The 27291-nt window shown below is 44.3% G+C and overlaps 2 protein-coding genes across 6 annotated transcripts in view; one reads left to right on the top strand and one right to left on the bottom strand.

Annotated features, from left to right (window-relative positions):
• Nucleotides 1-13855: 13855 nt before the first annotated feature.
• SYS1 (SYS1 golgi trafficking protein) lies at nt 13856-22539 on the bottom strand. The gene is made up of 3 exons (XM_068232338.1): nt 22278-22539; nt 18700-18754; nt 13856-14689 (listed from the first exon to the last, which is right to left on the bottom strand). The coding sequence occupies exon 3, from the start codon at nt 14635-14637 to the stop codon at nt 14161-14163; it is 477 nt and encodes a 158-aa protein (XP_068088439.1). The 5' UTR covers nt 14638-14689; nt 18700-18754; nt 22278-22539; the 3' UTR covers nt 13856-14160.
• Nucleotides 22431-27291, top strand: part of AFTPH (aftiphilin) — a 91309-nt gene continuing 86448 nt past the window's right edge. For 3 of the 5 annotated variants that reach the window (XM_068232335.1, XM_068232329.1, XM_068232331.1), the window contains exon 1: nt 22431-22956. The gene's annotated coding sequence lies outside the window, so the exon portion shown is untranslated. The remainder of the gene's footprint in view (nt 22957-27291) is intronic. The other 2 variants (XM_068232330.1, XM_068232333.1) reach the window with 1 other exon arrangement.

Below are 27291 nucleotides of genomic sequence, written 5' to 3'. Positions count from 1 at the left end.
AGATGTGAAGTCAGGGAGACAGGAGAACATTTTGTCTCCAATAGGTGAGATTTTTAAGTACTTTTAATCTCTTATATTCATATTCAGTGGGAGTGGTTTGACCTAAAGGGGTGTGCTTTTTGGAGAATCACACAGTTCCCCATCAAGTCCTCCATGCTGTTTATGCACTGTGATTGGTTGATTCAAACACTGACCACTGATTGGTGCTGCTTTTGTATATAAGGAGGGGTGGAAGGTGAATGTTTGTATTGCAGTTCTGACAACTTGATAAAGAGCACGATGGCTCGAAACAGCGGTCTGTCGTTGTTATATCACTGATGATTTTAACTGATGTGATTAATAAAGAGACGATTACTTTCATTGCTGGTGCCTGCTCCATGTGGATTTACTGAATCAACGGCTCCAGTGGTGTGGAACGCCATAAGCTTGGGCACACGCTTCTCTCTATCTGATGGGTGCTGATCCAAACCTTTTCTGTGTTTACAAGGAAAGGTTACAATTTTCTGTCCTTAAGATGGCCACTTCTACCGTGATCCTGGGTATGCCATGGTTGAGGAAACACTCTCCACACATTGATTGGAGCTCCGGCCAATTGTTAAGTTGGTCTCCATTTTGTCACCGGCTTTGTTTAGAGAGAGTGGCCATATGTACCACCAAGGTTCAGATAGATTTCGTACCTTCACAGTATGCTGAGTTTACGGATGTGTTCTGTCCCAAGTCAGCAGACAAGCTCCCTCCCCACAGGAGTTTTGACTGCCCCATTGATTTACGACCAGGTTGTATGCCCCCTAGAGGTCATCTCTATAATCTTTCTGGCCCTGAGAAACTGGCCATGCAAGATTACATTAAAGAAAATTTGGCTAAGGGCTTTATCCGCCCTTCAAAATCTCCGGCCGGAGCAGGTTTCTTTCTTGTACAGAAGAAGGATGGTGGGCTTCGCTCGTGTATTGACTACCGGGAATTGAATAAGATAACCATAAAAAATCGTTATCCACTTCCCTTAATTGACAATTTATTTTCCCAAATCACTGATGCTGGTATCTTCTCTAAGCTAGATCTGAGAGGGGCATACAACCTGGTACGCATCAGGGAGGGTGATGAGTGGAAGACGGCCTTTAACACGCCCGACGGGCACTACGAGTATTTAGTTATGCCCTTCGGGCTATGCAGCACCCCTGCAGTCTTTCAAGAATTTGTTAATGAGGTTTTTAGGGAGGTCTTGGGGCGTTTCGTTCTAGTCTACCGTGACGATATTTTGATTTACTCTCAAAACTTGTCAGAACACAGAAAGCATGTGAAATTTGTGTTGGAGAAACTTAGCCAGAACTGTCTATACGCCAAACTCGAGAAATGTCTTTTCGAGGTGTCAGAGGTTCCTTTTCTGGGCTATGTCATCTCTACTTCTGGTCTCTCCATGGACCCCAAGAAGGTGTCTGCCGTCTTGGATTGGCCGCAGCCTGCAGGCTTAAAGGCACTCCATAGATTTCTTGGTTTCGCCAACTACTACAGGAAATTCATTAAGGGATTCTCTTCAGTAGTATCACCCCTCACTGATCTTACCAAGAAGGGGGCAGACACCTATAATTGGTCAGAGGAAGCACATACGGCCTTTTCTACCTTGAAAAGTTTGTTTTGCTCCGATCCTGCGACATGTGGATGTCACCTGTCCGTTTATAGTGGAGGTGGATGCATCCGAGATTGGGGTTGGAGCTGTCCTCTCGCAAACACTCTGGGTATCAGGGTAGATTGCATCCATGTGCTTTTTTCTCGCGTCTCTCCGGCTGAGAGAAATTACGATATCGGTAACCGAGAATTACTGGCCATTAAACTTGCATTTGAGGAGTGGCGTCATTGGCTTGAGGGTGCAGAACATATTATTACAGTCTACACTATAATAAAAATTTGGAATATATCGAAGGGGCCAAGAGACTTAGTCCCCGACAAGCTCGTTGGTCCCTATTTTTCACGAGATTCAGATTTGTAATAACTTATAAACCTGGAAGTAAAAACATCAAAGCGGATGACTTATCTAGATGTTTTGAGCCAGAGTCAATACAGCCTTCAACTCCTGAGAATATTCTGCCCGAGAGTCATAGCAGCCACTGAGACATGGGAGGATTGGTCACTTACTTTAAGACCGTATCAAATAGAGATTCCCGAGGGGAAACCTGAAGGGGTCTTGTTTGTACCATTTCACTTACGGTTACAGATTCTGCAGTTGTTCCACTCCCACAAGAATGCAGGTCATTCAGGAGTGGCCAGGACTCAGGAATTGCTGACCAGGTGTGTATGGTGGCCGTCTTTGCCCCAAGACTGTAAGGAATTTGTGAGGGATTGCTCGGTCTGTGCCAGGAGCAAGCCATCTAGACAAGCTCCAGCGGGCACACTTCAATCTTTGCCCATTCCAGAGGAGCCATGGACTCACTTATCTATGGACTTCGTGGGCGAGCTTCCTAGGTCTGAAGGGAAGACAGCCATTTGGGTGGTAGTCGACAGATTCAGCAAGATGGCTCACTTTATTCCCCTGGAGGGACTTTCTTCTGCTAGAGAATTGGCAGATCTCTTTATCCAGCACATCTTTCGGTTGCATGGCATTCCGGAAGATATAGTATCTGATAGGGGAGTCCAATTCGTGTCCAAATTCTGGCGAGCTTTTTGTCAACACCTGGGTATGAATCTGTCTTTTTCATCTGGCTACCATCCACAGACCAATGGCCAGACTGAAAGAGTTAGTTGAGGGTATATCCACATTATGGAGTCTTTGTATTGATACTGTATTTTTTCACAGCTTAATGGCTGTGGCCGCTTCCATGTTGGGTGCTTATGAGCTTCATTATTATGCTGTTTGTAACAAACCTGCTCATTGTGTGAATTGTATAGCCCTGTTTATGCTTCACATTTACTCCATAAGAGTTTTATTGTAATTGTCACTCTCTGTGATGTTGTGCATTATGTAACCAGCTGTTATCTATCATTGCGATATTTTTGTATTTACAATACACTTTTTTTGCATTTACCTTTTGGCATGGTGTGCGAGTTATCTACATTTTATTAGACTGAAAAAGTTAACCAGTCATTGGAACAATTCTTGAGGTGTTATGTGGCCGATACTCAGCTAGAATGGGCAAAGTTTTTACCATTCGCTGAGTTTGCACACAATAGTTTGAAGAACACGTCTTCTGGCTTCTCACCCTTCCAGGTAGTCTCGGGAAGGTCCCCTAAGTTTTCCCTTCTGCCAGTGGTGTCCTCTCCTTTTCCTGCCCTGAAGATTTGGCAGAGATCATTAAAGTGGTCTAGGGTCAGGATTAATTTGGGAAAATCATTTCATGCTCAAAAGAAGCAGGCTCATAAGAAGCGGTCATTAGAATGGGAGTTTGTACCTGGAGACATGGTATGGGTTTCAACTCGACATCTGGCCCGTAAGCAACCTTCCGCTAAGTTAGGCCCCAGATTTATCGGCCCATATCCCCTTTCCAAGAAGATTAATGATGCGACCTATTTAGTGACATTACCATCTAGTATGAAAGGAGTGAAATCTTTAAATCTTTTCATGTGTCTTTACTGAAACCAGCTGTACATGTGGATTCCTCTCCCTCTCCCGCTCCCCCCCCCCCCCGTGGTGATTGATGGAGAGCCTGAGTATGAGATTGAACGGATTTTGGATTCACGCTGGGTACGTAACTCAATTCAATATCTAGTTCATTGGAAGGGATATGGGCCTGAGGAGAGATCGTGGGTTCCGGCTCATTGGATGCATGCGGAGGAATTGAGACGCGAGTTTCATAAAGCGCATCCTGAGAAGCCTTGTAGGACGTGTCCGGAGTCCCTGCCTCAAGGAGGGGTACTGTAACAATTAATGATTCAGCAGCCACAGTGGATAGCGCTACCACCGCGGCTGCCTCTCTCCCTCTGTCTGCCCAGTCTCCCGTGCCTCAGGCGTCTAGCACACCGAGGACGGGGTTGTCTGCAGCTCACAGGGTCGCAATAGGGCGTGTGCGCACGCATCGCCGCAACCTTTATTCCGGGAGAAGAGGCGTCACTGACCTAAGGGTCGGCTGACGTCACGGGACGCGCCGGCCGCTCCTGATTGGCTGGGCGGCGGGGGGCGTGCCTCAGGGACTCCTCAGCTTCAAAAGAGCTAAGGAGTCACTCGCAACTTGTCTGCTGTTGCGAATACCTCGTGTTAGCGCTCAGACCTTAGTTAGTTCCGGGGGTGCTTTGATCCGGGAGGAAACTGGGGATTTCACACAAGATAGGAATTGTCTGATAGTTGTATTACTTCTTTGCTTGTGATATCTGTGTATGACTCTGGCCTGTTCTGACTATCCTTCCTCTCAGTTACAAAAGAAAGGGAAGTCCCACTACACTCATAAGCTATGATTAAGGAGCCATGCAGAGCTCCGATACGCGTGAGCTGTTGTCTGTGTTTTTGCTGATGTGTTAAATAAAGTCAGAGAACTTTTTACCCTACAACGGTGTAGCGGGACATCCCTTTCTTTTGTTACTGCTGGCTGATGCTCCGGGTCCCAGGCTCCCGTTGGCTGCACTGGTGGTTGCAGCGATCCACACCTCTTCTCTATCCTTCCTATCAGTGATTCTGTACTGTAGCCCATCTGATCTAGCTGCCGACCCTGCCTGTTTTCCGTTTACTCTGTGCCTTCCGATTCTGTACTGTATCTGCCTGTCTGTTGCCAACTTGATTAGTCTGACCATTCTACTCACCAGTGAGCCCTCGTCACTGGTGAGGTGTTCGCTGTACTGACAGTGCCCACCAGCTTCTCTGGTGAGGTATTGCTAAATCTGTCAGTACGTACTGTTGCACCCAAGCACCACCTGCACATTTGCTATCATTGTGTATCTATACTTGCATTATTGGTGATTCTGCAGATCACCACATAATCAGGTATGGCATCTGTATTATTGGTGATACTGCAGATCACCATATAATCAGAGATCTGTTTGTCGCCTACACTGACTATTACAGGTGTGTACAGAATATCTTAAAGTCATTTTTAGGAGAAGTAGGATAGATACAATTGTTTATTTACTTCATTTATTTTTACCGCGGGTGTCCTTTAACTACTTTTGGACCGCGATAATTGAAATCTACGCCGTTTGGTGGGCTCCTGGCTGGCAGGGCCTAGATTTCAAATATCCGCCGCTGCACGTATCAACGTTTCCGTCGCTCCCCGCCGATCAAACCCGACGTCTCTCGCCACATCTCACTAAGACGGGGTCAATGAAAGCGGCTCCTGACCGGCTCACAGGAACTCTGCCATCAAAGTGATGGCAGAGTGGGTGGCCCAGGTTCCCGGCGTGCGGCAGTAAGTGCAGCTATTCATCGGGTTTCCGCCATTGCTCGTACCAGCGGTCTCTGGTCCTTAAGGGGGCAGAGACCGCTGGTGCTTAAGTGGTTAAGATGTTTTTGATTGAAATAGCTTTTGAATTCAGTACATATGACCTTCTAATTCTGCTAATTAGACTAATGACCATTTTCAGTTTTTTACAGCCTATAAAATGTTTTGAAAATGTTTTTGCATAATAATTAGAAACAGTGCATTTTAAGTTTTTGAAAAACACACTATTATCATTAGGTTTGTTCAGTAACATTCAAACTATAATTAGGTAGATGACTATGTAAATTATGCTGACTGCCACTTGCACCAACAATTTTGGAAAATCAGAGAAAGATCATTTGCATAATAGTTTGGAACGCTGTATAGTAACAACGTCATAAAGAGAAGTAATGAATCAGGCATTTCTTATCTTTCCGTTATGCACATTTACTACTTAGTCACAGAGTGCTGCCATGGCAACTGCTTGTTTAGATGAGAGGGGAAATACGTGATATACTTATGAATGAATCATAGCTGTACCTTTCCTTTCTAGAAAGATTACGAAGACAGCAGAGCTGGCTGAGGTGAGTCATTAAAGGAAACCAGTTGTGCGACATTAGCAGATAGGTTAAGTATTTTAATTCATGAGCACATTTAAAGGGGCATTGGCCTTGTTCGTCGTTCATGTTTATCACACGCGGTTACCGCCACGCAGCTGATCGGCCATATCGGCCCAAGATTTCAAAGTGTGTCCAATTGCTACATTCTACTATTTTCAGCCTGAAATCAGTCGAATCGCTGAGGAGGCATGATTGTGGCAGCACTGATTTTCATCTGATTCTAGGATGATCGAATCGGATGGTCGGTCAGCCGCCAAGTCGCCTGATGTATGGCCACCATAAAGTGAACCTTAACTGTATGAGAGAAAAAAAAAAAGTTTAACTTACCTGGGGCCTTCTACCAGTCCCCTGCAGCTGCACTGTGCTGTGATTTATGGCGTAGAAATAGCCCTGCAAAGTCCCAGGGCTCGCATCCTTCACCTTCCTGTAAGAGGCAGAGCTGTGTGCAGTAGCTCTGCCTCCTCTACAGTCAATCTCTACGGCTCTCCCCCCCCTCTCAGTCTTTTTTCACTGAGAGGGAGAGGCGGAGATCCATGTAGATTGACTGGGTAGGAGGCAGAGCTACAGCGCAACGCTCTGCCTCACCAGGGCAGCACAATCTACGACCTGCAAAAGGTCTATTTCTAAGCCATAAATCACTCGTTTTGATGTGGGGATGCAGCGAATCTGCTTAGGAGTTAATGCTGCATCGGACTGGATAAGAAATTAAGGTAAAAAAAATTTGAAAAAAATCCAGGTCTCTAAGTGTACCTTTACAAATATAAGACTACAAGTTCAGCTATGACTTCCTCAGGTGTAATTCAACCACTTTACCTCAAAGGCTGTGTTCACATCTAAATTCAAAATCGCAAATGCCAGCGTTTTGAGTTTTTGTGAGTTATTTTTTTCCCTTTGCGCTATCATTTTTTGTAAAGTGCTTTTCAAAGCGCTTTTGCAGAGCGATTTGTTTTTTTTACTTCTTGACGAGTCAGAAAGTGAACTATTTGACCCAGAAAACAATAAATACAATGTATTTATTCTTAAAAGCGTGAACACAGTCACCGCACAAAGCGATTTTGTGAGCGCTTTTCCTATACCTTCCATTGTAGATTTGTCTTTTAGGACTAGGACTAGATGTCCCCACACATTTTCCTGTCTCTCCAGCCAACAGGAAAAGACAGTTACTGTCATTTGCAATAGAATGAATACTGTTGCTTGTTGCAGCAGCAATCATTTCAATTTTTAACATTTAGATTGGGTTTAGAAACATATGTTCCTATTCCCCCAGCTGCACACTACCGCGGGGGGCTGCGTGTGTGCAACGGAAGTAAAGAGACAGGGACAAGGATCTACGCCCCTGGGAGCTCAGGTAAGATTTTTAGGGATGTAGCTACTCGTCCTGCAGGAGGTGAAGTAGTTAACATACTGATCTACAAAAACAAACACCAAAGAAAAAAAAACACCTTTGGAAACACTGGGAAGAGCACAGTCAAATTTTATTTTGAGTCAACTTAAAAGCTGAGAAATATGAACAAATGAATGGTTAAATAACAAAACTGTTGGATGTTAGAAATATAAATACAGTATTAGTAAGGATATGAAAATATAAACTCTTTAGGTAAGTTCAGGTTTCTGATAACAGATGTGTGAAATCTGCCTCTTTCTCCTCCATCCCAAGATGACATGGACGAGCCTTGCATTGATCCAAAAAGGAATTTCACCATAGAACAACTGTAAAAGGGTTTGCACAGTTCACTGACAGCAACAAACATAGCAGAGAGCCTAAAGTTAGAATGACTGTACAAGGAAAAGCATTCAGAACTCAGCAGCTCATAGATAGTCATATACAGGCCAATTTCCTCCCAGAATGTGTGCATGTGTGAGATGGTGCACGTTTCCCTAAAGCCAAGAATACAGAAAGTAGAGAAAAAGTGTCAGTGTAAACTAGTCAACATACAGGGCAAAGGAAGTGCAAAACGGACTATGAAAATATACATTATACATAAGAGTGTTTTAGTAATACAAATCATTTTAGTATGAAAACGTTTATTGTAGTGCCAGGAAACATGGTCCCCCATTTACTAAAGACAGCCAGCTATCGGCAAAGCAGACATCAGAAGTGAGCCAGCAAACCCGGACCAGAGTTTTCAAAAGTGGCGAGCTAGTAGGTGGAAAATTGGTGATAGGTGGTGAGCTAGTATATGGTAAATCGTCCTAGATTTGTTTAAAAGCAGACCTGAAATCAGAACTTCCTCTCTGCACTTAAAGATAAGCAACAGCATAATAACATTTAAAGAAAAAACATTTCTTTGTTACAGCTGATACAAGTCCTGCAATAAATCTGCAGTGTCTACTTCCTGCTTTCATGTAAGCAGATAAAGGGTTAATCCTGCGTTTACAAATTAGCTAGTCTGCTGGGGACTGCCAAGATTCCTGAGCTGACACAGCTAAGATACCAAGTTTACACTTGTGATTAGTCATAGACGAGGGGGGAATTAGATAAGCTAAACTCTCTAAATGCACATGGTGCATTTTTCTCTGTATTCCTTCTGTCCTGTGAAGAGTTTTGGTCCACTTTAAAACAAGCTCTTAAGGTGCCCATTCATTGTATAATTGTTCATGATGTCAGATGTCACCACCAGTGATAAATGTCAGTATGTAAATCAGAGTGAGGTAAGATTTTACAATGGCCAAACATTGACTAAATCATTTGTTATTATTCATTATTTATAGTAAATTTCCGTTTTGCCTAGCAGTCCTACGTGGCAATCCTAGCCACTTAATGGCTAATGGTTTTAAAACTAACCCGGTCCAGGATTGCTGGATCAGTTAAAGTGAACCCCGAGGAGAAAATAAACTGATGAGATTAATCAATAAATAACAATTGTATTTATCTTCCATGAATGTTTTATTGTCTCTGCTCAATGGCAGCCTATTAAGCGCCCCAGAGTTAAAATACATTAACTAAGGGCCTTGTCCTAACTCTCCAGTCCTCAGAGTTGCATTCTGCCAAGAAAACCTTTATGGCTGGGACTTGCTTGTCAGGAAGGTTTACTATACTCCGAAAGGGACCACATGATAGAAGCTGTCACTTGCATGCCTAAAAATTAACTCTTTCAGGCAGCAAAAGGAAAACAGCCTGGTTAATATGTTTTGCACTGCACATAAACATGTTAATCTCATCTTGTCGCCTCGGGTATACTTTAAGGATATGCTTCAAGACCACTGAAGATGCCTAAAGTCAGGTCTTAAGAATAGAGAGCATGTGGAGCTAAAAGAGGAGTGGTGCAGAAATAAAAGTGGACCTGTCATGTGATCAATACCTGAGCTGCCAATCCTGACAACCTCTGTAGATGCTAACTGCTTAGTGTACATATACTGCTATCGCAATTTCACCACGGAAGAAAAGTAAAATGAACATGGAACCTGACCATCTTTTGGTCTGATTCACACTATAAGAACTTTTCTAATCACACATAGCATTACATTAGCAAGGCGCTTATCAAATCACTGACACTTAGAAAAGTGCTTGTAGTTTGAATTAGCCCTTAAAGGAATACAGTAGGGGGGGGGGGGGGGGAAAATGAGTCAAACTTACCTGGGGCTTCTAATGGTCCCCCGCAGACATCTTGTGCCCGCACAGCCACTCACCGATGCTTCGGTCCCGCCTCCTGTTTACTCCTGGAATTTCAGACTTTAAAGTCTGCAAAACACTGCGCCTGCGTTGCTGTTTACTCGCTCCCGCTGATGTCACCAGGAGCGTACTGCACAGACCATACTGGTCCTGTGCAGTACGCTCCTGGTGACATCAGCGGGAGCGAGGACACGGCAACGCAGACGCAGTGGTTTTCAGACTTAAAGAGACTCCGTAACAAAAATTGCATCCTGTTTTTTATCATCTTACAAGTTCCAAAAGCTATTCTAATGTGTTCTGGCTTACTGCAGCACTTTATACTATCACAGTCTCTGTAATAAATCAATGCATCTTTCTCTTGTCAGACTTGTCAGCCTGTGTCTGGAAGGCTGCCAAGTTCTTCAGTGTTGTGGTTCTGCTATGAACTCCCCCTTCCAGGCCCCTCTCTGCACACTGCCTGTGTGTTATTTAGATTAGAGCAGCTTCTCTCTTATCTTTTACAAGCTGGATAAATCCTCCTCTGAGCTGGCTAGGCTTTCACATACTGAGGAATTACATACAGGCAAAGCTGTCTGCACTCTGCACTAAGAAACAGCCTGACACTTCAGTGCATGAGAACAGGGGGAAAGAAACACACAAATGATCTCTTGAGATTCAAAAGGAAGGCTGTATACAGCCTGCTTGTGTATGGATGTATTTTGTATGTGTGGACATACTGTACATCAACCTACTTCCTGTTTTGGTGGCCATTTTGTTTGTTTATAAACAAACCTTTTAAAACTGTTTTTAACCACTTTTAATGCGGCGGGGAGCAGCGAAATTGTGACAGAGGGTAATAGGAGATGTCCCCTAACGCACTGGTATGTTTACTTTTGTGCGATTTTAACAATACAGATTCTCTTTAAGTCTGAAATTATAGAAGTATACCGGAGGCGGCGGTGAGTGGCTGTGCGGGCACAAGATGTCTGCGGGGGACCATTAGAAGATCCAGGTAAGTTCAACTCATTTTCCCCCCGACAGTATTCCTTTAATCCCCCCCCCTTTTTTTAAATGCCAGTTGCCTGGCTATTGCAGATTTTGTTTGTTATACTTTGTGTTTGCATAACACTGATCTGTTTCATCAGAGTTGTACAGAGCATGTCAATCAATTCACCAACTGCCCCTCGATGAGGTTTGCAATCCATTATTTAACAGCAAGCCACATAATCTACCAATTTATTTTAGGGTTATGGGGAATTCTCCAAACAGGAAGACAATGTACAAGCAGATGGTGTCCTGGAGGCCATTTGAACCTGGGTCTTCAGCCCTGTAAGGCATTAACCACTTAGCATCCAGTGGCGTTACAACACTTCATCTACATACTGGTTTGTGGGTCAGTAGACCTTACAAGAGGATTGGTACAATGGCCAGGGAATCCATATTTAAAAATAAAAGTGCGAAACAGTAACATTCATATACTAGTCATTTCTGGCTGTAACGGCCCATACACATGGCTTAAATCATTGACATTGCAAAGTGCAGCTCAAGGGAAAAAAGTGCCCCAAATGTTTACTTATCTCAGTAGAGGCTTCCCCTGCCCCCCTTGTCTCTACTGATTAAGCACTGGGACCCGCTGAACTTCTTGGACAAGCCCTTGTGGGTGAGTGCGCACTGCTGTGCTCCTATCCATGACCCAGACTTCCTGAGCAGTAACACAGAGCCCATCAGGCTTGGCTTTCTACTGGGCCTGAGCAGGCTTTGTGATAGTAGAATTTTACCCTTAATTCATCACTATAAGATTTTTGTGGATCAAGCCTTTTATTTACCTCCATTTCTCTAGAGTACATATAATGAGAATACTGTGTCCTAAGAAGCACTTGCTAGGTTATCCCTTTCACTGTACATCTGTCACTGGGGAAAATGTGTGGACTATCCTCAATTCTGCCAACTTTCCATGCGATTTATAATCACTCATCCTATCTGTACGTCTCAGCTGCTAAATGCTGGTGTTCAAAGTGGAAGGATAAGATGAAAACAGCTGAACAGGTTTGTAGGTAAGCCTGGTCCTTGGCTGCTATCACAAATATAAGAATAGGTCACTTCCGTGGGGGAGGGTTTATGTATTTCAAGCAAATAGTCATAAGGAACAAGGACCCTGAGTTTGATATAATTAAATTGATGCTGAGCTTTTAGAATGTACCTCCATGTTGAAGAATAATAATAAAAAATAAGATGCCCTCTGTAGTTTTTGCAACGTTTACTGCAGCCTCTTCCTACTGTCTGCTGCAGGAATTTTGAGAGATGCAATATGAGCAACCACCTGAGAGGAAGTTGTAGACGGGACTATCTGTACATAATCAGCCCTGGCTTGAGAAACTAAATATGGCATTTCTGCCCATTTCATAAAATCACTTCTGGTTGAAAAAGGCATGACAAGATTTTCTTTTTTTAGGACATTAAACGACATATTGGCTTTTAAAGTAATACAATAATATACAGTACTTTGGAGCTATGTTTGCTGGTATTGTAGTTAAAATTTCAAGTGAATGGTGTGGATTAAAACATAGCCAACTGAGAATACTGCTTATGCCCTGATGCTTTGTGTTGTCTACAAGTACATTTGATAATCCTCAAATCAATTTCTGTAAACCTGAACCAGGCTCTCAGGTGCATATTGCACAGAAAGCTGCAATGTCTACCTAACCTTTGAGAGCCAAACGCTACCCTTCCTGCAGCTAAACCACACCCCAGCTGGGTAATAGCTCAATGTGAAAGCCTTCAATACGCCATAGAGATATTGGCATTGGAAGCAACAGGTGGAGCTCTGCACTAAGAGTGCTTCTGGATAACATGGGCTTCAGGTGCTCAAAAAACCCATTTGAGGTTTCTCCACGTAGCTAGCAAACCTGATCCTGCAGGAAAATGTTTAATCCTTGTACAGACAAGTATTTTAAGGAATTAAATAATTGCTTGTGATCATTTCAGTCAAAAGTCAGTTTGTCTGTACAGATGTCCCATCTTCTGCTCCTCAGCTGGGCCAGATTTGTTTTCACCAGATAACATTATTCCCAAGCTGTGCAGTGGGCCTCCTGCTGGCTCCCTTCCCACACAACTGTACTTACACCTTTCCACATCCCGAGTGCATGACTGTCATAAGGCTGCAGACAGAGACTAATGTCCATTTGGGGCTCAAAGAGAACCTGAAGTGAGAGGAATAAGAAGCCTGCCATTATCTTGTAAATAATGCCAGTTGCCTGGCTGAGGTATTGAGTAACACACTTGGAGTCAGAGCATCAAAGCATCTAAACCACATGCTCATTGTAGGCCAGTACAAAGGATCAAAGGCAGAGCATAGGCAAGGGGCATGGTTTGTAAGGGACTGAAGATGGGAGTCTCCATAACCCCCTCAGTTCGGGCTCAGCACACCATTCACACTGAATAAAAAGTTTCACGTTCAAGAATAAAATAAGCTTCCTCTCAGAGGCACTGTAACAACCACGGATTGCTAGTCTAGTGTTCAGCTTAATCTTACCGTTGTAAAATAATGAGAGAAAGAACAAATCAAAATAGGTTTAGAAGGTGCATGATCATCTTGGCTTCAAGCAGCAGACGATGAAGGGTCAGAGAATTGCGGAGACAAAAAAAATTAAAAATCTGCAAACTGCATTTGCTGTGAAAACCTAGCTTATATAGAACCTGTGCGACAAACCTAAAAACAATGCTCAGAAAGGTGCAAAGTAATTCAAGGACCACTATCATGAAAAATTGTAAAATTTAAAATACATGTAAACACATACAAATAAGAAGTATACCTATTCCAGAGTAAAATAAGCTATAAATTATTTTTCTCCTATGTTACCACTTACAGTAGTTAGTAGAAACCAGACAGGTTTTTGACTAGTCCATCTCTTCCCGGGGGATTCACAGTGTTTAATTTATTCTTTACAAAAGCACTCCCTGGGAAGTATCTATACAAAGATGCAACTTCCCCCCACCTGTTTGCATACTATTCTGGCAGTTGGACTGAGCAACTGCCATTCACCAAGTGCTTTTCAAAATAAAGAAAACCCTGAGACTCTCCGTGAGGAGATGGGCTAGTCCAAAACCTGTCAGTTCTGTCAGCTTTCTACTACCTACTGTAAGTGACAGCAGCATGTCACTTACAAAAGTCATTTATAGCACATTTTACTCTGGTAGAAATGTGCTTTTTCTTTGTGTTTTTGTGCATTTCAAATTTTACCATTTTGTTGCAATAGTGGCCCTTCAAAAATGAGTCCTTGTTTAAGCACAAGATGGCGACAATGTCCTCTGACCTAACATACGCCATTATTTTTCTTTATTTCCACAAAGGGCAAAGAAAGCAGCAAGGGGAAATCCATGATGTCAGTAGCGATTACAATTTAAAAAGGGTGTGTGCAAATTGTGACTATTGAAAAGGATGATGTAGTACACTTGCTTGCAGCCTGTATACTCAAGTTGTTCTGTACCTTGTAGACACTAGCGACAGAAGCAAATTTAAATAAACTCCAGCAACCATTAGACAATCCAACAGTGTGGAGAAAACAATACTGAACTGTATAAACATGGGAGGGGTTAAGCGAGTCCAGCCAGTCTACACATTAGTTTTGGGTGCAGAGCTGAGAGGAATCTCATTGAGTTCAGTCCGCAGGCAGAGGTACTCTCCGATCACTGCCATTAAACCAATGCAAACAACGTTCAGCAGCCACCAGGTCACTGTGCTGGGCAGCTGGGAGTTATAAATCCAACATCCGAACAGATGAAAGAGGTGGACAGTCACAGTGAAGTCTAAGCACTGCTTTCCTCTGCGGATAAAATACAGCAGGCCCAGAGCACAAGATAAGGAGTTCAGGATGAAGGCCATCATGGAGACTCTGCCATGCACTGTGGAAAATCCCAAGCTCTCATAATGAAAGATCTGGTCCAGCGAAGGGCTGTAGCGAATCAGCAAATCCAAACAGGCAATCCAGAGTCCCAGGGAGCTGTAGTAGATGAACTGCAGCAGAACGATCTGTGAGCTGATCAGGACTGGATCCCATATGTAGCTGCGGAACTGTCCACCCATCCTCATGGTAAAGTCTGTTAGCTACCACACACAGATGAATATCCACATGCAGGAATCACTATGCAGGAAGGAAATACACATATACAGCATTAAGGTTCAGTTGAATTGGAGAGAGAAAAAAAAAAAAAAAAAACATAGGTTACATGAGAAATATGGAGGCTGCCGCTAACCTGTCCTGAAAAGTTTATCTTCCAGGCTCTGATGCTAATCCATTGGTTTCAAAACTTTTTAAGCTTTCTCAAGTTCAATACATGCAGCTATTGCGTTTATCTTAAAGAATGAAAATTACCTTTACTAATAAGTGAAACCGAAAACATAACAACACAAGTGGTTTAGCTAATACCCCTAACCTCCATGGCGGTTTGATTATTTCCAGATTTTAGCGTCTGAAAGCAGTGCAATTCTTTAGCATGCTTTTAGACCCCACAGTAAATAAAAAAAACAAAACAAAATCACACCGCAACCCCTGCATGTACTGAGTTTTTTTGACCATAAGACACTCCTGACCATGAGACGCACCTTGGTTTAGACCCCTAATTATTACGTCCTGCTGTGTCCCTCCATGTTCCCATTGTGTCCTTGTATTTATTGTGTCCTCCTGTGTCCACCTTGCACCTTTTGTGTCCCCCTGTGTCCCCCTAGTACCTTTTGTGTCCTCCTGTGTCCCCTTTTATGTCCTCCTCGTCCCCGTTAGCTGTGTTGTGCCATTAGGAGCAAGCCCTGACTAGCCTCCCTCCCTCCGCTATGCACAGTGCTGCAGCCTGCAGCGATCGATGTTACTCGCCATTTGCTGCAAGCCTCCCTTCCTCTGATATGCACTGTTCTGCAGTCTTTAGTGACCGGAATTATTCACCACCTCCCCCTGATATTGCACAGTGCTGCAGCAATCAGTATTACTTATTATTTTAGTATTTATATAGCGCCAACATCTTCAGCAGCGCTGTACAGAGAGTATATTGTCTTGTCACTTTCTGTCCCTCTGAGGGGCTCACAATCTAATCCCTACTTTAGGATTATGTATGTATTGTGTAGTGCATGTATCATAGTCTAGGGCCAATTTTTTTTGGGGGGGGGGGGGAAAGCCAATTAACTTATCTGTATGTTTTTGGGATGCGGGAGGAAACCAGAGTACCCGGAGGAAACCCACATAAACACAGAGAGAACATACAAACTCCTTGCAGAAGTTGACCTGGCTGGGATTTGAACCGGGGACCCAGCGCTGCAAGGCGTGAGTGCTAACCACTATGCTACCGTGCTGCCCGTGCTTAGGCTCCATCTGGCAGAGCAGCATCTCTACTCGCTATATCTAGGAATGTTCTTCCGCACTGTGGCTTAAGGTCCCTCGCTGATGAGGGCAAGGGACCCTTAAAGCCACAGTACAGAAGAAGGCTCTGTGGTATGGCGAGCACAGCTACGCCTAATGGAGAGCAAGTAACACTGATCGCTGCAGGCTGCAGCACTGCGCATATCAGAGGAACAGAGCTACTTGCTACTAATGGCTAATGATGAATAACACCGATCACTGTTGGCTAAAGCACTCCTCTGTCCTCCGGGTGGCTCTGTAATACTATAGTGAGATCACCTTCTGTCGTCATGATGACAGACGGCGATCTCACCAGAGGGATGCAGAGCCTTCGAAGACAGGAAGGAGAAAGGCTGCCAGCATCTAGATCCTGGGGGTGGTGAGTAGAAACGCCTGCAGCGTATAAGGCTCTGTACAAGCCTGCCGGCAGCTACCCCTGAGTCAGGCTGGTGATTACCACTCCTGGCTTTTTTCCACCCCGAGACTGACTCGGGGATACCGCCAGGAAAGTTAGTGACTTATTGTACAAGATTTCCTTGCAAGCTTTCAAAATGATTTCTTCTTCAGCCATAATACAGAACTGGATCAGACCCACGTTTTTATACTTTTGTGGTTTACTCCAATGAGTAAACCTCAATAGGTCCAGTACAACTGCGCAGGTGCAGTACGCTCCTGATGATGCGGGCGTGTTCGCACGCGGCAAACACCTGCGCATGTGCAGAAGACGCTGACCCTTCGGTGGCCAGCGGGACCCGGGAGAAGACTGGAGCAGTTGCGAGGGACATACGTGATCTCTAGGGGCTGGAAGAAGCCCCGAGTAAGATAGATTTAAGCTATATTGATTCTATGCATAATGATTGATAGGTAAAACTCTTGCTATTTCATATGGAATACAAAATTACCAGTGTGACGTGAATGTGAACTTTGGACATTCATTTGTTTGGAAAAGGGTAAAGGTGGCCACTAACTGTCCAATTTCTAGCAAAAAAAAAAAAAAAAAAAAAAAATCGCTCAAGCGATCAGAAATTCTGATTGGTTGTAAATAATCTCAGTTGAGGGCACAATTGATTACAATCAATTATAAAAATAGTCGTCCGATTGGATTCTAGTCAAACAAAAATTTGAATTTTCTTGTTGGTTGGGATAGATAGGAAGCAAAGATTGGTTCGTTGACGGTGTAGTGAACGATTTCTGATCGCTCTAGCCATTTTTCGCTAGAAATTGGAGCGTTAGTGGCCACCTTAAGGCTCGGTTCCCAATTGCACCAAAAGCGTACCCGTTAAGTGCGTTTTGGTAATGCAGCGAGCAACGAACATGTCAATATATCCAATGTTAAAATAGCTTCTGCTTCCGCTGTGTACATTGCGTTAAACACAACTCAAAAGTTCCAATCAGCAGAGTTTCTCCAGATAGTGGATTTTTCCACATAGCCCATAAGTGGGAGTCATTGGCCTGAATTCACCAGAGGAGAGTTAGTAAGAGATAAAAGGTCGGTATTTTACCTCATGCGGTATTTTAACACTTTGTTTGCAATTCACCACTTTGAGAAGATAGAGAACTGTTCAGTAGCAGGCGATAATGGAGCGATATGGATGCGAAAACCGAGCGATAAACTGTTGATAGTTATGCTGTGTTAATGATTTGCATGTGATACTTTGCCTCTCTGGATGCTGGAAGGAAAAGATTGTGGGTAGGAGAAGAAGGTTATTACCATCACGTGACTGCAGAGGGTTTCCCTCCCTGTTTTTTGACCCTCTCCTTTCATTACAAATCCCTCCCTCCGTTCTGCATATTAAGCAATATTAAAGAAAACCTGAACTGAAAATTAAAAGTCAAAATAAGCATACACAAGTCATACTTACCTTTCATGTAGTCTACTCCTCAGTGTCTTTCTCCTGTCCCGCGTCCTGTTCACTGTGATCAAGGGAATTTTCCGTCCTCCATTTTGAAAATGGGCATTACCCATAACAGCTTTCTGGTCAGCACACAGTTAAACTGTAACATCGCCCACTTGAGCCATAGGGAAACATGGACATTACCTGGTACATCAGTTTTCATCTCAGCTATAACTGACAGCAACTGATATTTTACTCACAGCAACTGAGTACTATGGGAGAAAAGTGCTTTACAGATATTATTGTATTAGGTCTTATTTCCTCCTAGTTATTACAGCTTGGAGGAAGTGGTTAACCACCCTGGCGTTCTATTAAGATCGCCAGGGCGGCTGCATGAGGGTTTTTTTTAAATAAAAAAAAAAACTATTTCATGCAGCCAACTGAAAGTTGGCTGCATGAAAGCCCACTAGATGGCGCTCCGGAGGCGTTCTTCTGATCGCCTCCGGCGGCCAAAAGTAACACGGAAGGCCGCAATGAGCAGCCTTCCGTGTTTGGCTTCTCCTGTCGCCATGGCGACGAGCGGAGTGACGTCATGGGCGTCAGCCGACGTCCTGACGTCAGCCGCCTCCGATCCAGCCCTTAGCGCTGGCCGGAACTATTTGTTCCGGCTGCGCAGGGCACAGGCGGCTGGGGGGACCCTCTTTCGCCGCCGCTCGCGGCGGATCGCCGCAGAGCGGCGGCGATCGGGCAGCACGCGCGGCTGGCAAAGTGCCGGCTGCGTGTGCTGCTCTTTATTTCATCCAAATCGGCCCAGCAGGGCCTGAGCGGCACCCTCTGGCGGTAATGGACGAGCTGAGCTCGTCCATACCGCTAAGGTGGTTAAAACATAGAACTGTTAATACACACACAAATTCCATATTACAGACTCACCTGACATTAATCTTATCTTCTTGATTTTTCCATATTCGTGTGATCAGTAACAGGCCTTTAATGACATAAGAGGAGAATAAAGAGTTATTACATGTTTAATTATCTGTCTGAGCTTTGAAACTATTATGACAAACCATATGTAGTCAGAAACAGCCATTCTGGGGAGAGTAAACAAAAACCAGACTGGGATTATTGCAGTGTTAATTTAGGTAGGTACAGGAACAATGGAGTACAATATACAAAATAGGCAGACAGGTGGAATTAACCCACGGCCACTTGGGAACTTGTTCACTGAGGAATACATGTGGGCATGTGCACGCCAAAGCCAGCTAAGGGCTGATAAATTCTACCAAGAGCAGTGTTCTCCCCAGAGCCTTTTAACTGGGCGGAGCGCCCGGCTGGTGGTCAGTCCCCGCCCGGCTGCTGTGATCACTATCACTAATCCCTGTCTACGGCATATTTGCCGTCCTCCACACTCATCCAGCACAAGTGCGCAGCGGCTGTGGCATTGGAGCTGGCCGCTGTCACTCTGATACAATCTCCGCCCTCCTCCTCAGCTCCTGACATTACAAGCCAGACCGCGGGAGCTTTGAAGAGTTTGGGGCACACAGAGAAAGAGCCGAGAGAACGTGGGCTTGCTGTGTTCCCTCTGAGTCACTGATCTGCCCGAGTAGTGCAGAGAACGGGCTCTCCTCCTTCTGTCTTCCCATCATGCAGGAATTTTCTCAGCACGTGCCCCAGCCTCCCCCGATCAGAGCTCAGAGCACATAGAGAACAGTGTGTTGCAGCGCTCGTTCATGCCGGGGAGAGCAGCAGCAGGGCAGATGGTTATCTGATGGCAGTAATGGTCCCCCAGCAAAGGAATCCTTGTAACTCAGCTGCCGTCAAGACAGGTATTAGTAAACTTTACAGCTACTACTGCTTCCCTTCCCCCACTGCTCTGGCCGGAGAGGTTACATACGTAGCTAGCTGTCCTGGACATCAGTCTGCAAACTTCCTGCAGTGTGCACTCACATTTTCTTTTCTGCATTAGTCTGTTTCTCACTCCCTGTTACACATTTCCCTCTGTCTCTCTCACACACTTTCTCCCTCTTTTTTTTCTTTCCCCTTTCCCAGTCCTTTTCACACACACTCTCTCTGTCCCTCAAAGACAATCTATCTCCCAGACTCACACCTATTCCTCTTCCCTTCAGTTTGTATTCACCTTTTTCTACTCAACCCCCCTCTGTCCTCTATATACTGTATTTCCTGTATACAGTATGTATGTCTGCTTACCAGTACTTGATTTTGTTTAAGGGTAGAAGCCACAGCAGAAAGCCCCAAGCACTTTTTATGTTCCTTTGTAGTGCATGTTGTTTAGCATAGACAAACAAAAAGCATGTCTACACTGGGTTTACTACTACTATGTCAGCCGAAATTATTGTGAGACTTTTTGAATGAGATAACAAAACAGTCTGTGGGGATGTGTGGTTTTGGCCCTAAATTAGTCACCCTGTCCACAGCCCCTTTCTGGTATTAATCGGGCTTTGGCAGCACTTTATCTGATTGCCCATCAAAACAGCACCACTCAGTGCAAGATGCCTCTTTCTCCATTAGCATCATTTAGTGTAATCCTCTACCCCTATCAGCAGTGGCTAGCATGACTACCTCACCACCAGGTAACAACCAGCATGCTCCACCTACTCTTCTCCCCAGCAAGCAGCACCCAGCATGATCCTCCCTCTCCATTCTCAACTAGTAGTAGCAGACAACATCACCCTCCTTCCCCACCCATGGTGACCTTAAAGGGAACCAGAGAGGAAGGATAGGGAAAAATAGGAAAAGGTTTTATACATACCTGGGGCTTCCTCCAGCCCCATAAGCCTGGATCGCTCCCACGCCGCAATCCTCCGCTTCCTGTATCGCCGGTACTGGGCCCCGTCACTTCCGGCAGACGCGACCAATTGTCCGCATCACATGGGCTCCCAGCATACCCTTACGCATGCGGCTGCGCAGTTTGCATTCGCACGCCTAGGTATATGGAGGGACCCCCTGTGATGCAGACAATTGGCCGCGGCCGACTCACGGAAATGACAAGACCCGGTACCGGCAGATCCAGGCATCGGAGGACGTGGCGTGGGAGCGATCCAGGCTTATGGGGCTGGAGGAAGCCCCAGGTATGTATAAAACCTTTCCCCCAACGTCTCTGGTTCCCTTTAATTTCCCACCCGGCTACTTTTTCATGCCACCCGGCTGGAAAAAAATCCTGGGGAGAACACTGAAGAGTATTGAAGGACAGTAAAAGTTAACTGAGGTGGTATGCAAAAAAACCCATAAACACCTATTTACATCCATTGGCAATCTGAGGTGCAGAGACTGCAGCTCGTGGCACACCTTGTCTTATACTTCTTGTCAAGTACGCACAGGTCAGGCACCAGAAGAGAGAAGCTGTCTGGTTCAGGTAACAGAATGTCAAAGTCAAGCACTAGGAGGGGGTTCGATTCCGATTCAATCAACAAAGCAATCAACTTTATTGGGGAATTGACTTCAGTATAGTTGATCGAAAGACGATCGACTAGTGACCCAAACACTACAAGCAATTCCTATGCAATTCGCCTTCACTGATCGATCTGACTGATGTTGTGTCTCCATGCTCTGAATGCAAAAATTGATCAAATGACATGTGAACAGTAGCCAATTCCTGTGCGATAAACCGATATCTTGCATCCTGCTCGATTGACTAAACTGGTCGATTCAACAGGATAGCCACTTTTCATCGATTGGGAATTCTGGAACACACTCTCGATTCCTTCTCGATTTGTTAAAATGATCAAATCAAATAGTCAATCGTACTGCAAAATCGCTACATGTATGGGCACTTTTAGGACTAGGCTACAAGCTGAAAAGGTTGCGAAGGTGAAGTGTTAAGGTGGCCACACACCATACAATTTTCATGCAATCTGGCTGTACAATCAATTACCAAGTGCTGTGGATGTTGGTAAGGTTTTGTAAAAATTGCAGTCAGATTGCATGAAAATTGTATGGTGTGAGGCCATATGGGATAGAGAATCAGAAGACACTGCAGCAGGATTGTGATCGGCTAGGCAGGTGCCTGCACTGGGTGGGATAAGTGGAATGTGTTTAGAATGACATAACAGGGGTGGCAAGTATTAAAATTGGGTAATCAAACCAAGGAATCGGGGACAGGTAGAACATCACTCAGCAATACGTTTATGAAGAACCCACAAGAGAAAAGGGTTGGGTTAAACACTGCAGATTAGGTTAATTGATTATGGTTATGTAAAAAGGTCAATGTTAAGAGCAGTATAAGGATCTTATTGTGCTCGTGCTACATTGAATACCAGAAGCAAGTCCTTTAGCTTCATAAGAAATAGCTGACTAACACGATCTCACTAAACTGACAGGCTTGTGAGCCTGGGCAGCACCGCTTCTCCAGCCTGGAGAGGATTTAGCAATTGTAGTCAGTGCTTGCTACAATCTATGGCCTGAAAGCAGCAGTCAGGCTATGCTGGGACTTGTGGTGCTTCGTAAGTTGTCCCAGCGCTCCTCGCGTGTTACTGAGACTCGCCATTGCTTACCACATCACCGCTGCGCAGCCAGCGCTCCTCTACCAACACCAGCACCGCTCGCCATGCACAGCCATCATCACACCAGCTCTGTTTAGCGTCACTTCCGCCCTGAACGCCTGTCACGGAAGACGTACCGGATGTGACGTCACCTCCGCACACATCACATTCTGTCAGGCGATCTCCGCTGTATTATATGATGTGTCCACCGCCTGACACTCAGACAGCAACCCGCCCGAAACTTCCGCACCTCCACGTCACTCCACCCGCGTCACGGCCTGTAGATTCTAGGAAGTGACGTCATTCTGGGAGAGGAAGCGCTGGTGGCTGGCAGGCGCTTTTGACAGCTGCCCTTCTTCCGCCCGTTTTTCCATCCACTTCCGCCATCGCCTGCGCAGCGGTCTGTGTGTGCGGCTCGTACGGCGGCCGCGGTGGCTGCTGGGAAGGCGGATCCGGGAGACGGAGGGGGCTGCGTGTTGTGCTGTCTTCCCTCAGCTCGGGGTTACCTGGAGGACTGACCTGCCCGTTGGAGAGCGACATGAATGCCCCCCCCTGAGCTGTGCAGCCGGGGAGAGGGGGACAAGGTGAGCCCGGAGCAGCTGTCATCACATAGGGGGCTGCTGGGGGACTACAAGTCTCAGCATTGACAGGACGAGCACACAGCTTACCGGACTGTATAATGAGCCAGCAGGTAACCATCCACCCCCATCCCTAACACCTCTCCCAGTGCTGGGACCCTGCATAGCACAGAGCCGGTGCTCCACCTCTGCTGCTTCATCACACAAACTTCCTCATACTAGCCAACAGGTCACAACCTCACTGCTGAAGGCAAAGAGAACCAGACACAAATATACATGTCTATACATATGGAATATTCCTGACATTGCAGAAAGGGGAAGAGGCATATGCAGTAGATGAAATAGTTTAAAACCAATAAAATGAAAAAGAGGAGGTGGCTTACCTCAAGGGTGACACAAATTGAGTAAACATCGGATGGTGACACTGTGTTGACGCGTTTCACTGGACCAAATGCCTGCTTCCTCAGGACAATGTTCTATGTCTATTGCAATAATGAGCCAAGTTTCGAAACTATTCTATCTGCTCCAGGCACCTCTTCCCCCCCCCCCCCCCCCTGCATTGTATACCTCCTTAGGGCTAAGGCTCTAGCTTAGGCTACCCAGCCTGTCCCACTGGCCATACCTTTATCAAAAGTGTGAGAAGATCAAGAACTAGTGGAAACCCTGGGTATCCCAAGGTATACGGATTTCTCCTCATGCCTATACGGTTATTTGCCATTTGAAGCAACCTTATTTTATGAGTATCCCTTTTACATCTCTCAGATTACCAATTCAGCGTTAATACTACATCAGGGCTTCCCTTGTCTCTGTGTATTTTTTATAGGTGGTCTACATCTTATCTCAAGTAGTCCTTACCTTGTTCCACCAGGGAAATTTTACCAGACTGGGACTCCTGCTTGTCCGGTTATTTCATTGTGGTGTTTGTTTAGATCTTCAGCTCCTGTCAAGTTTGAAGAGTCTTCAGAAGACAGTCTGTTATTACTGTGTTTAGTGATTCTATTTGATTTCTCCTTTCCATCCCACTTTTTATTTACATTCTTCGCCCCACAATTTTAAAATTTTTACTTTGTTTTCCCATCCTTTTGTTTCTTTCCTAGGCCATTTGATAACATCCCTCATTTTCCTACCTTAATTTCCCTTTCTCTTTCACTGTACCTGCTTCTTTAAAGATGAGTTCAGATTTTTAAATCTGATCCTTTGAATGTTGTTTTTAACCCCGCAAAATGTAGAATTTACTTGAGCCAAACCGGAGCTTTGCATGGGATTAATCTGATTCCAGAACTAACAATGACTTGACAGCTGTTTAATAAGCTGACTGGAGAGGCACCATCCTTCTGGATCACACTAGTCCTTAGTAGAAATGGGCAATGTGATGTTACAATTCCAGCTTTTATGCAAATCACATGCAAACTATATGCAGCATGGACCAATCAAATGTATTTTCTGATGATTATCATAACCCAAGTTCCAGCTGTGTAAAATTTGCTTTAAAATTGCATGCAAGGCAGACATATATGCATATCATTGACCATAGCTTGTCTGTGCAAAGATCTTAACTAAATAATAATAATAATAATAATAATAATACAGAGCAAAAGAAAAACTGACAAGTTAAAATCCAGAGAACATGAAAACATCCTTGATGTTTTCTCTTCCTTCTTTAGTCCTTCCTTCTTGCCCCCCTCTCCCTCCAAACCTTCTACTCCTTCTCTAGTGATGAGGTTAAAACTGTACTTTACCTGAATTGTCTCTCCCACATGAATCTGAACTTTGCACAGAGCTAATAAAATAATAAAACCTAATTATAAATTTCCCGGCAGATTCATTAATTCATCTGTCAGATAATTAATCATTAGCATTTTAAATCTGATAAGTCCTATGCAGAGCTTCAATTTAGCCCTAGTAAATTCCATTAATAGTAGAGCAAAAAAGTTAAATTTTAGATCACATCTCTTCCTCCTCCTTGACTTGTTCTCCACCTTCTCTTGTTAAAATTATTATTTGTTCATATATTGCTGTCAGGTGTTTTACAAGAGTAACTGTCAGTCAGTGGAGCTCACAATTTAATATCCTTATTATAGTTGGTCTAATGCCTGCTGAAAGATAACTGCAATTTATGCAATTTAGAATAGTTATCTTCTGCTTCAATCTTGAACTTGAAAAATGGAAATGGCACTCTCTTTGTGGGATGTTCTGTAGGCAGATATAAATACTAAGGTCCTCTAGGTTCCTGTGATTCGATGTAAACAAATAAATGCCATACTACTGTGCTTACAGTGGCTGCAGCATAGACAGTCACCTGTTCACCATTGCATCCAAGCCTCACTAGAGTCGTCATATTGGGCAGTAGCACTGCACTAGAATGTTTTTACCTCTGGGAATGTGGCCAGCCTCAGTAATAATACATGCCTCCCAAAGAGAGATTGCTATTTACAGGCAGAGTGGAAAAGATGAATGTCCTTTACTGTAAAAATACAGTTCTCCTTTACCTTTAAGTTGCGCCTGCCCCTTTCTTCCTCTTTAAGCTGCTCCCATTGGTCAGTTGTCATCATCTTTATTCATTTGATGCTTGGTGTGATATTGGTGGCAGTGTTATTGGGCACTGAGCTTCAATTAATCTAGAACAGCTTTTTCTTTGAGAAGCCAGAACCCCAGGGCCTCATGAGAGAAAGGTTTTGCTTGTTGCATAGCAACCAAAAATATTTCCTGTTTACATTTCAAGTCAGTAGCGAAAATAACGTACTGAATAAAATTACTTTTTTTTTTATAATATTTATTTATAAATTATTTAGTCAGTGTTTGCCCATTGTAAAGTCTTACCTCTCCCTGATTTACATTCTGACATTTATCACATGTGGCAACATATTTAGTACTGTCAAGTGATGTCTGCAGAAAGTTTTTTCTTGGAGATTTATTTACAGAGGGACATATTGCTTGCTTGGTATTTTGAAATAGCTGTTATTTCCCACCATGCATCAAGGTTCACAGACAGCAAACCATGGTCATGACATCATGCTGTGGGAGGGGTTTCACCACAGTATCACCCATACAGACCCCCCTGATGATCTATTTGAGAAAAGGTAGGGATTTCCTGTGGGAAAGGGGGTATCGGCTACTGATTGGAATGAAGTTCAATCCTTGGTTAAAGTTCCTCTTTAAACTCTATTCACTTTTACTCAAATTCCGTTTTATGAGAAATACTAGGACTGAGGATATAATTCTTATATTAGATCTGCTTTGATGCATTTGACAAAGCACACGGTTGATTGTGGAGCAGTTGTTGGTGAGAGCATGATCTGCTTTGTAATGCTACGTACACACATGCGACAACGATCGTTCGTTAAGAACGACGAACGAACTTTTAATTGATGAAAGAACGACCTAAGTAAAGGTAGTTTTAAAATGTGTGTAACGATCTGATCGTTAGAACGAACGTTACATCACAGAAAGCAACTATTGCGCCTGCGCATAAAAATGAGAAGTTCCATGGAGAAATAGTGAAATGCGCATGTCAAGCCTAGTACGAACGATCGTTTCCAACGATGTACTACTTTTGCAAACGATCGTCGTTGGTTAAAATCCGCCGAGACAGAACTTTCTTTTGTAGCGATTTGGCTCGTTCGTCGTTTGCCTTAATAGTCGGTGGTTCGTTTTTTGTAACGATCGTCGTTGGTAAAGATCGGGGAACGATCGTTACAAACGACTATAGTCGCATGTGTGTACGCACCTTTAGTCTTTTCAATTTGCAAACTGGATTGACACTTTTAGCTGGAGAAGGATCTGCTGATTTCTGGATGTAGCTATCACTGTAGCCCTCAGGTCAGGTTGGGTTTTCTGGTTCCTCAGTGACCAGAATGCAATAGCGCCGCCAGGGGCGTAGCAATAGGGGTTGCAGAGGTTGCGACCGCATCGGGGCCCTTGGGCCAGAGGGGCCCGAAAGGCCCTCCCTCAACTACAGTATTAGCTCTCTAGTGGTCATGTGCTCATAATAATCCCTTCTATAGATGCTTTAAATAGTGATAATCATTAACAAACTGATCCCCATCCCCTTCTTGCACCTCTGACACTGTAGTTGCCATTGGCAGGTTTTGGTGCGCCGTATCAATTGTTATGTATAGAGTGCTTGGGGGGGCCCCATTGTAAAACTTGCATCGGGGCCCACAGCTCCTTAGCTACGCCACTGAGCCCGCCTAGCTTGTTATTGACTAGTTGTACACACTGTATGTACAGTTTTTAGGTTTTGTGTGGACAGTTTAAGTCGCGCTTCCTGTAATGCTTATACTTGTCACATATCAGGTCATTGCTGCTTTCTGACACGTTTGTGTGGTAGGATCATGTAGTTTTGTAATAGTGTAGTTTGTTTTGTGAGTACAAATTCTCCTTTTATAAAACAATGGTAAAAAAAAGTAGAAGTGAAATGGAGATTGAAGTGACACTGTCAGGATCAC

This window comes from Hyperolius riggenbachi, chromosome 4 (genome assembly GCF_040937935.1).
Source record: "Hyperolius riggenbachi isolate aHypRig1 chromosome 4, aHypRig1.pri, whole genome shotgun sequence".
Lineage (NCBI taxonomy): Eukaryota > Metazoa > Chordata > Amphibia > Anura > Hyperoliidae > Hyperolius > Hyperolius riggenbachi.
Note: the sequence above shows the minus strand (reverse complement) of the source record. Positions and strands in the feature narration are given on the sequence as shown.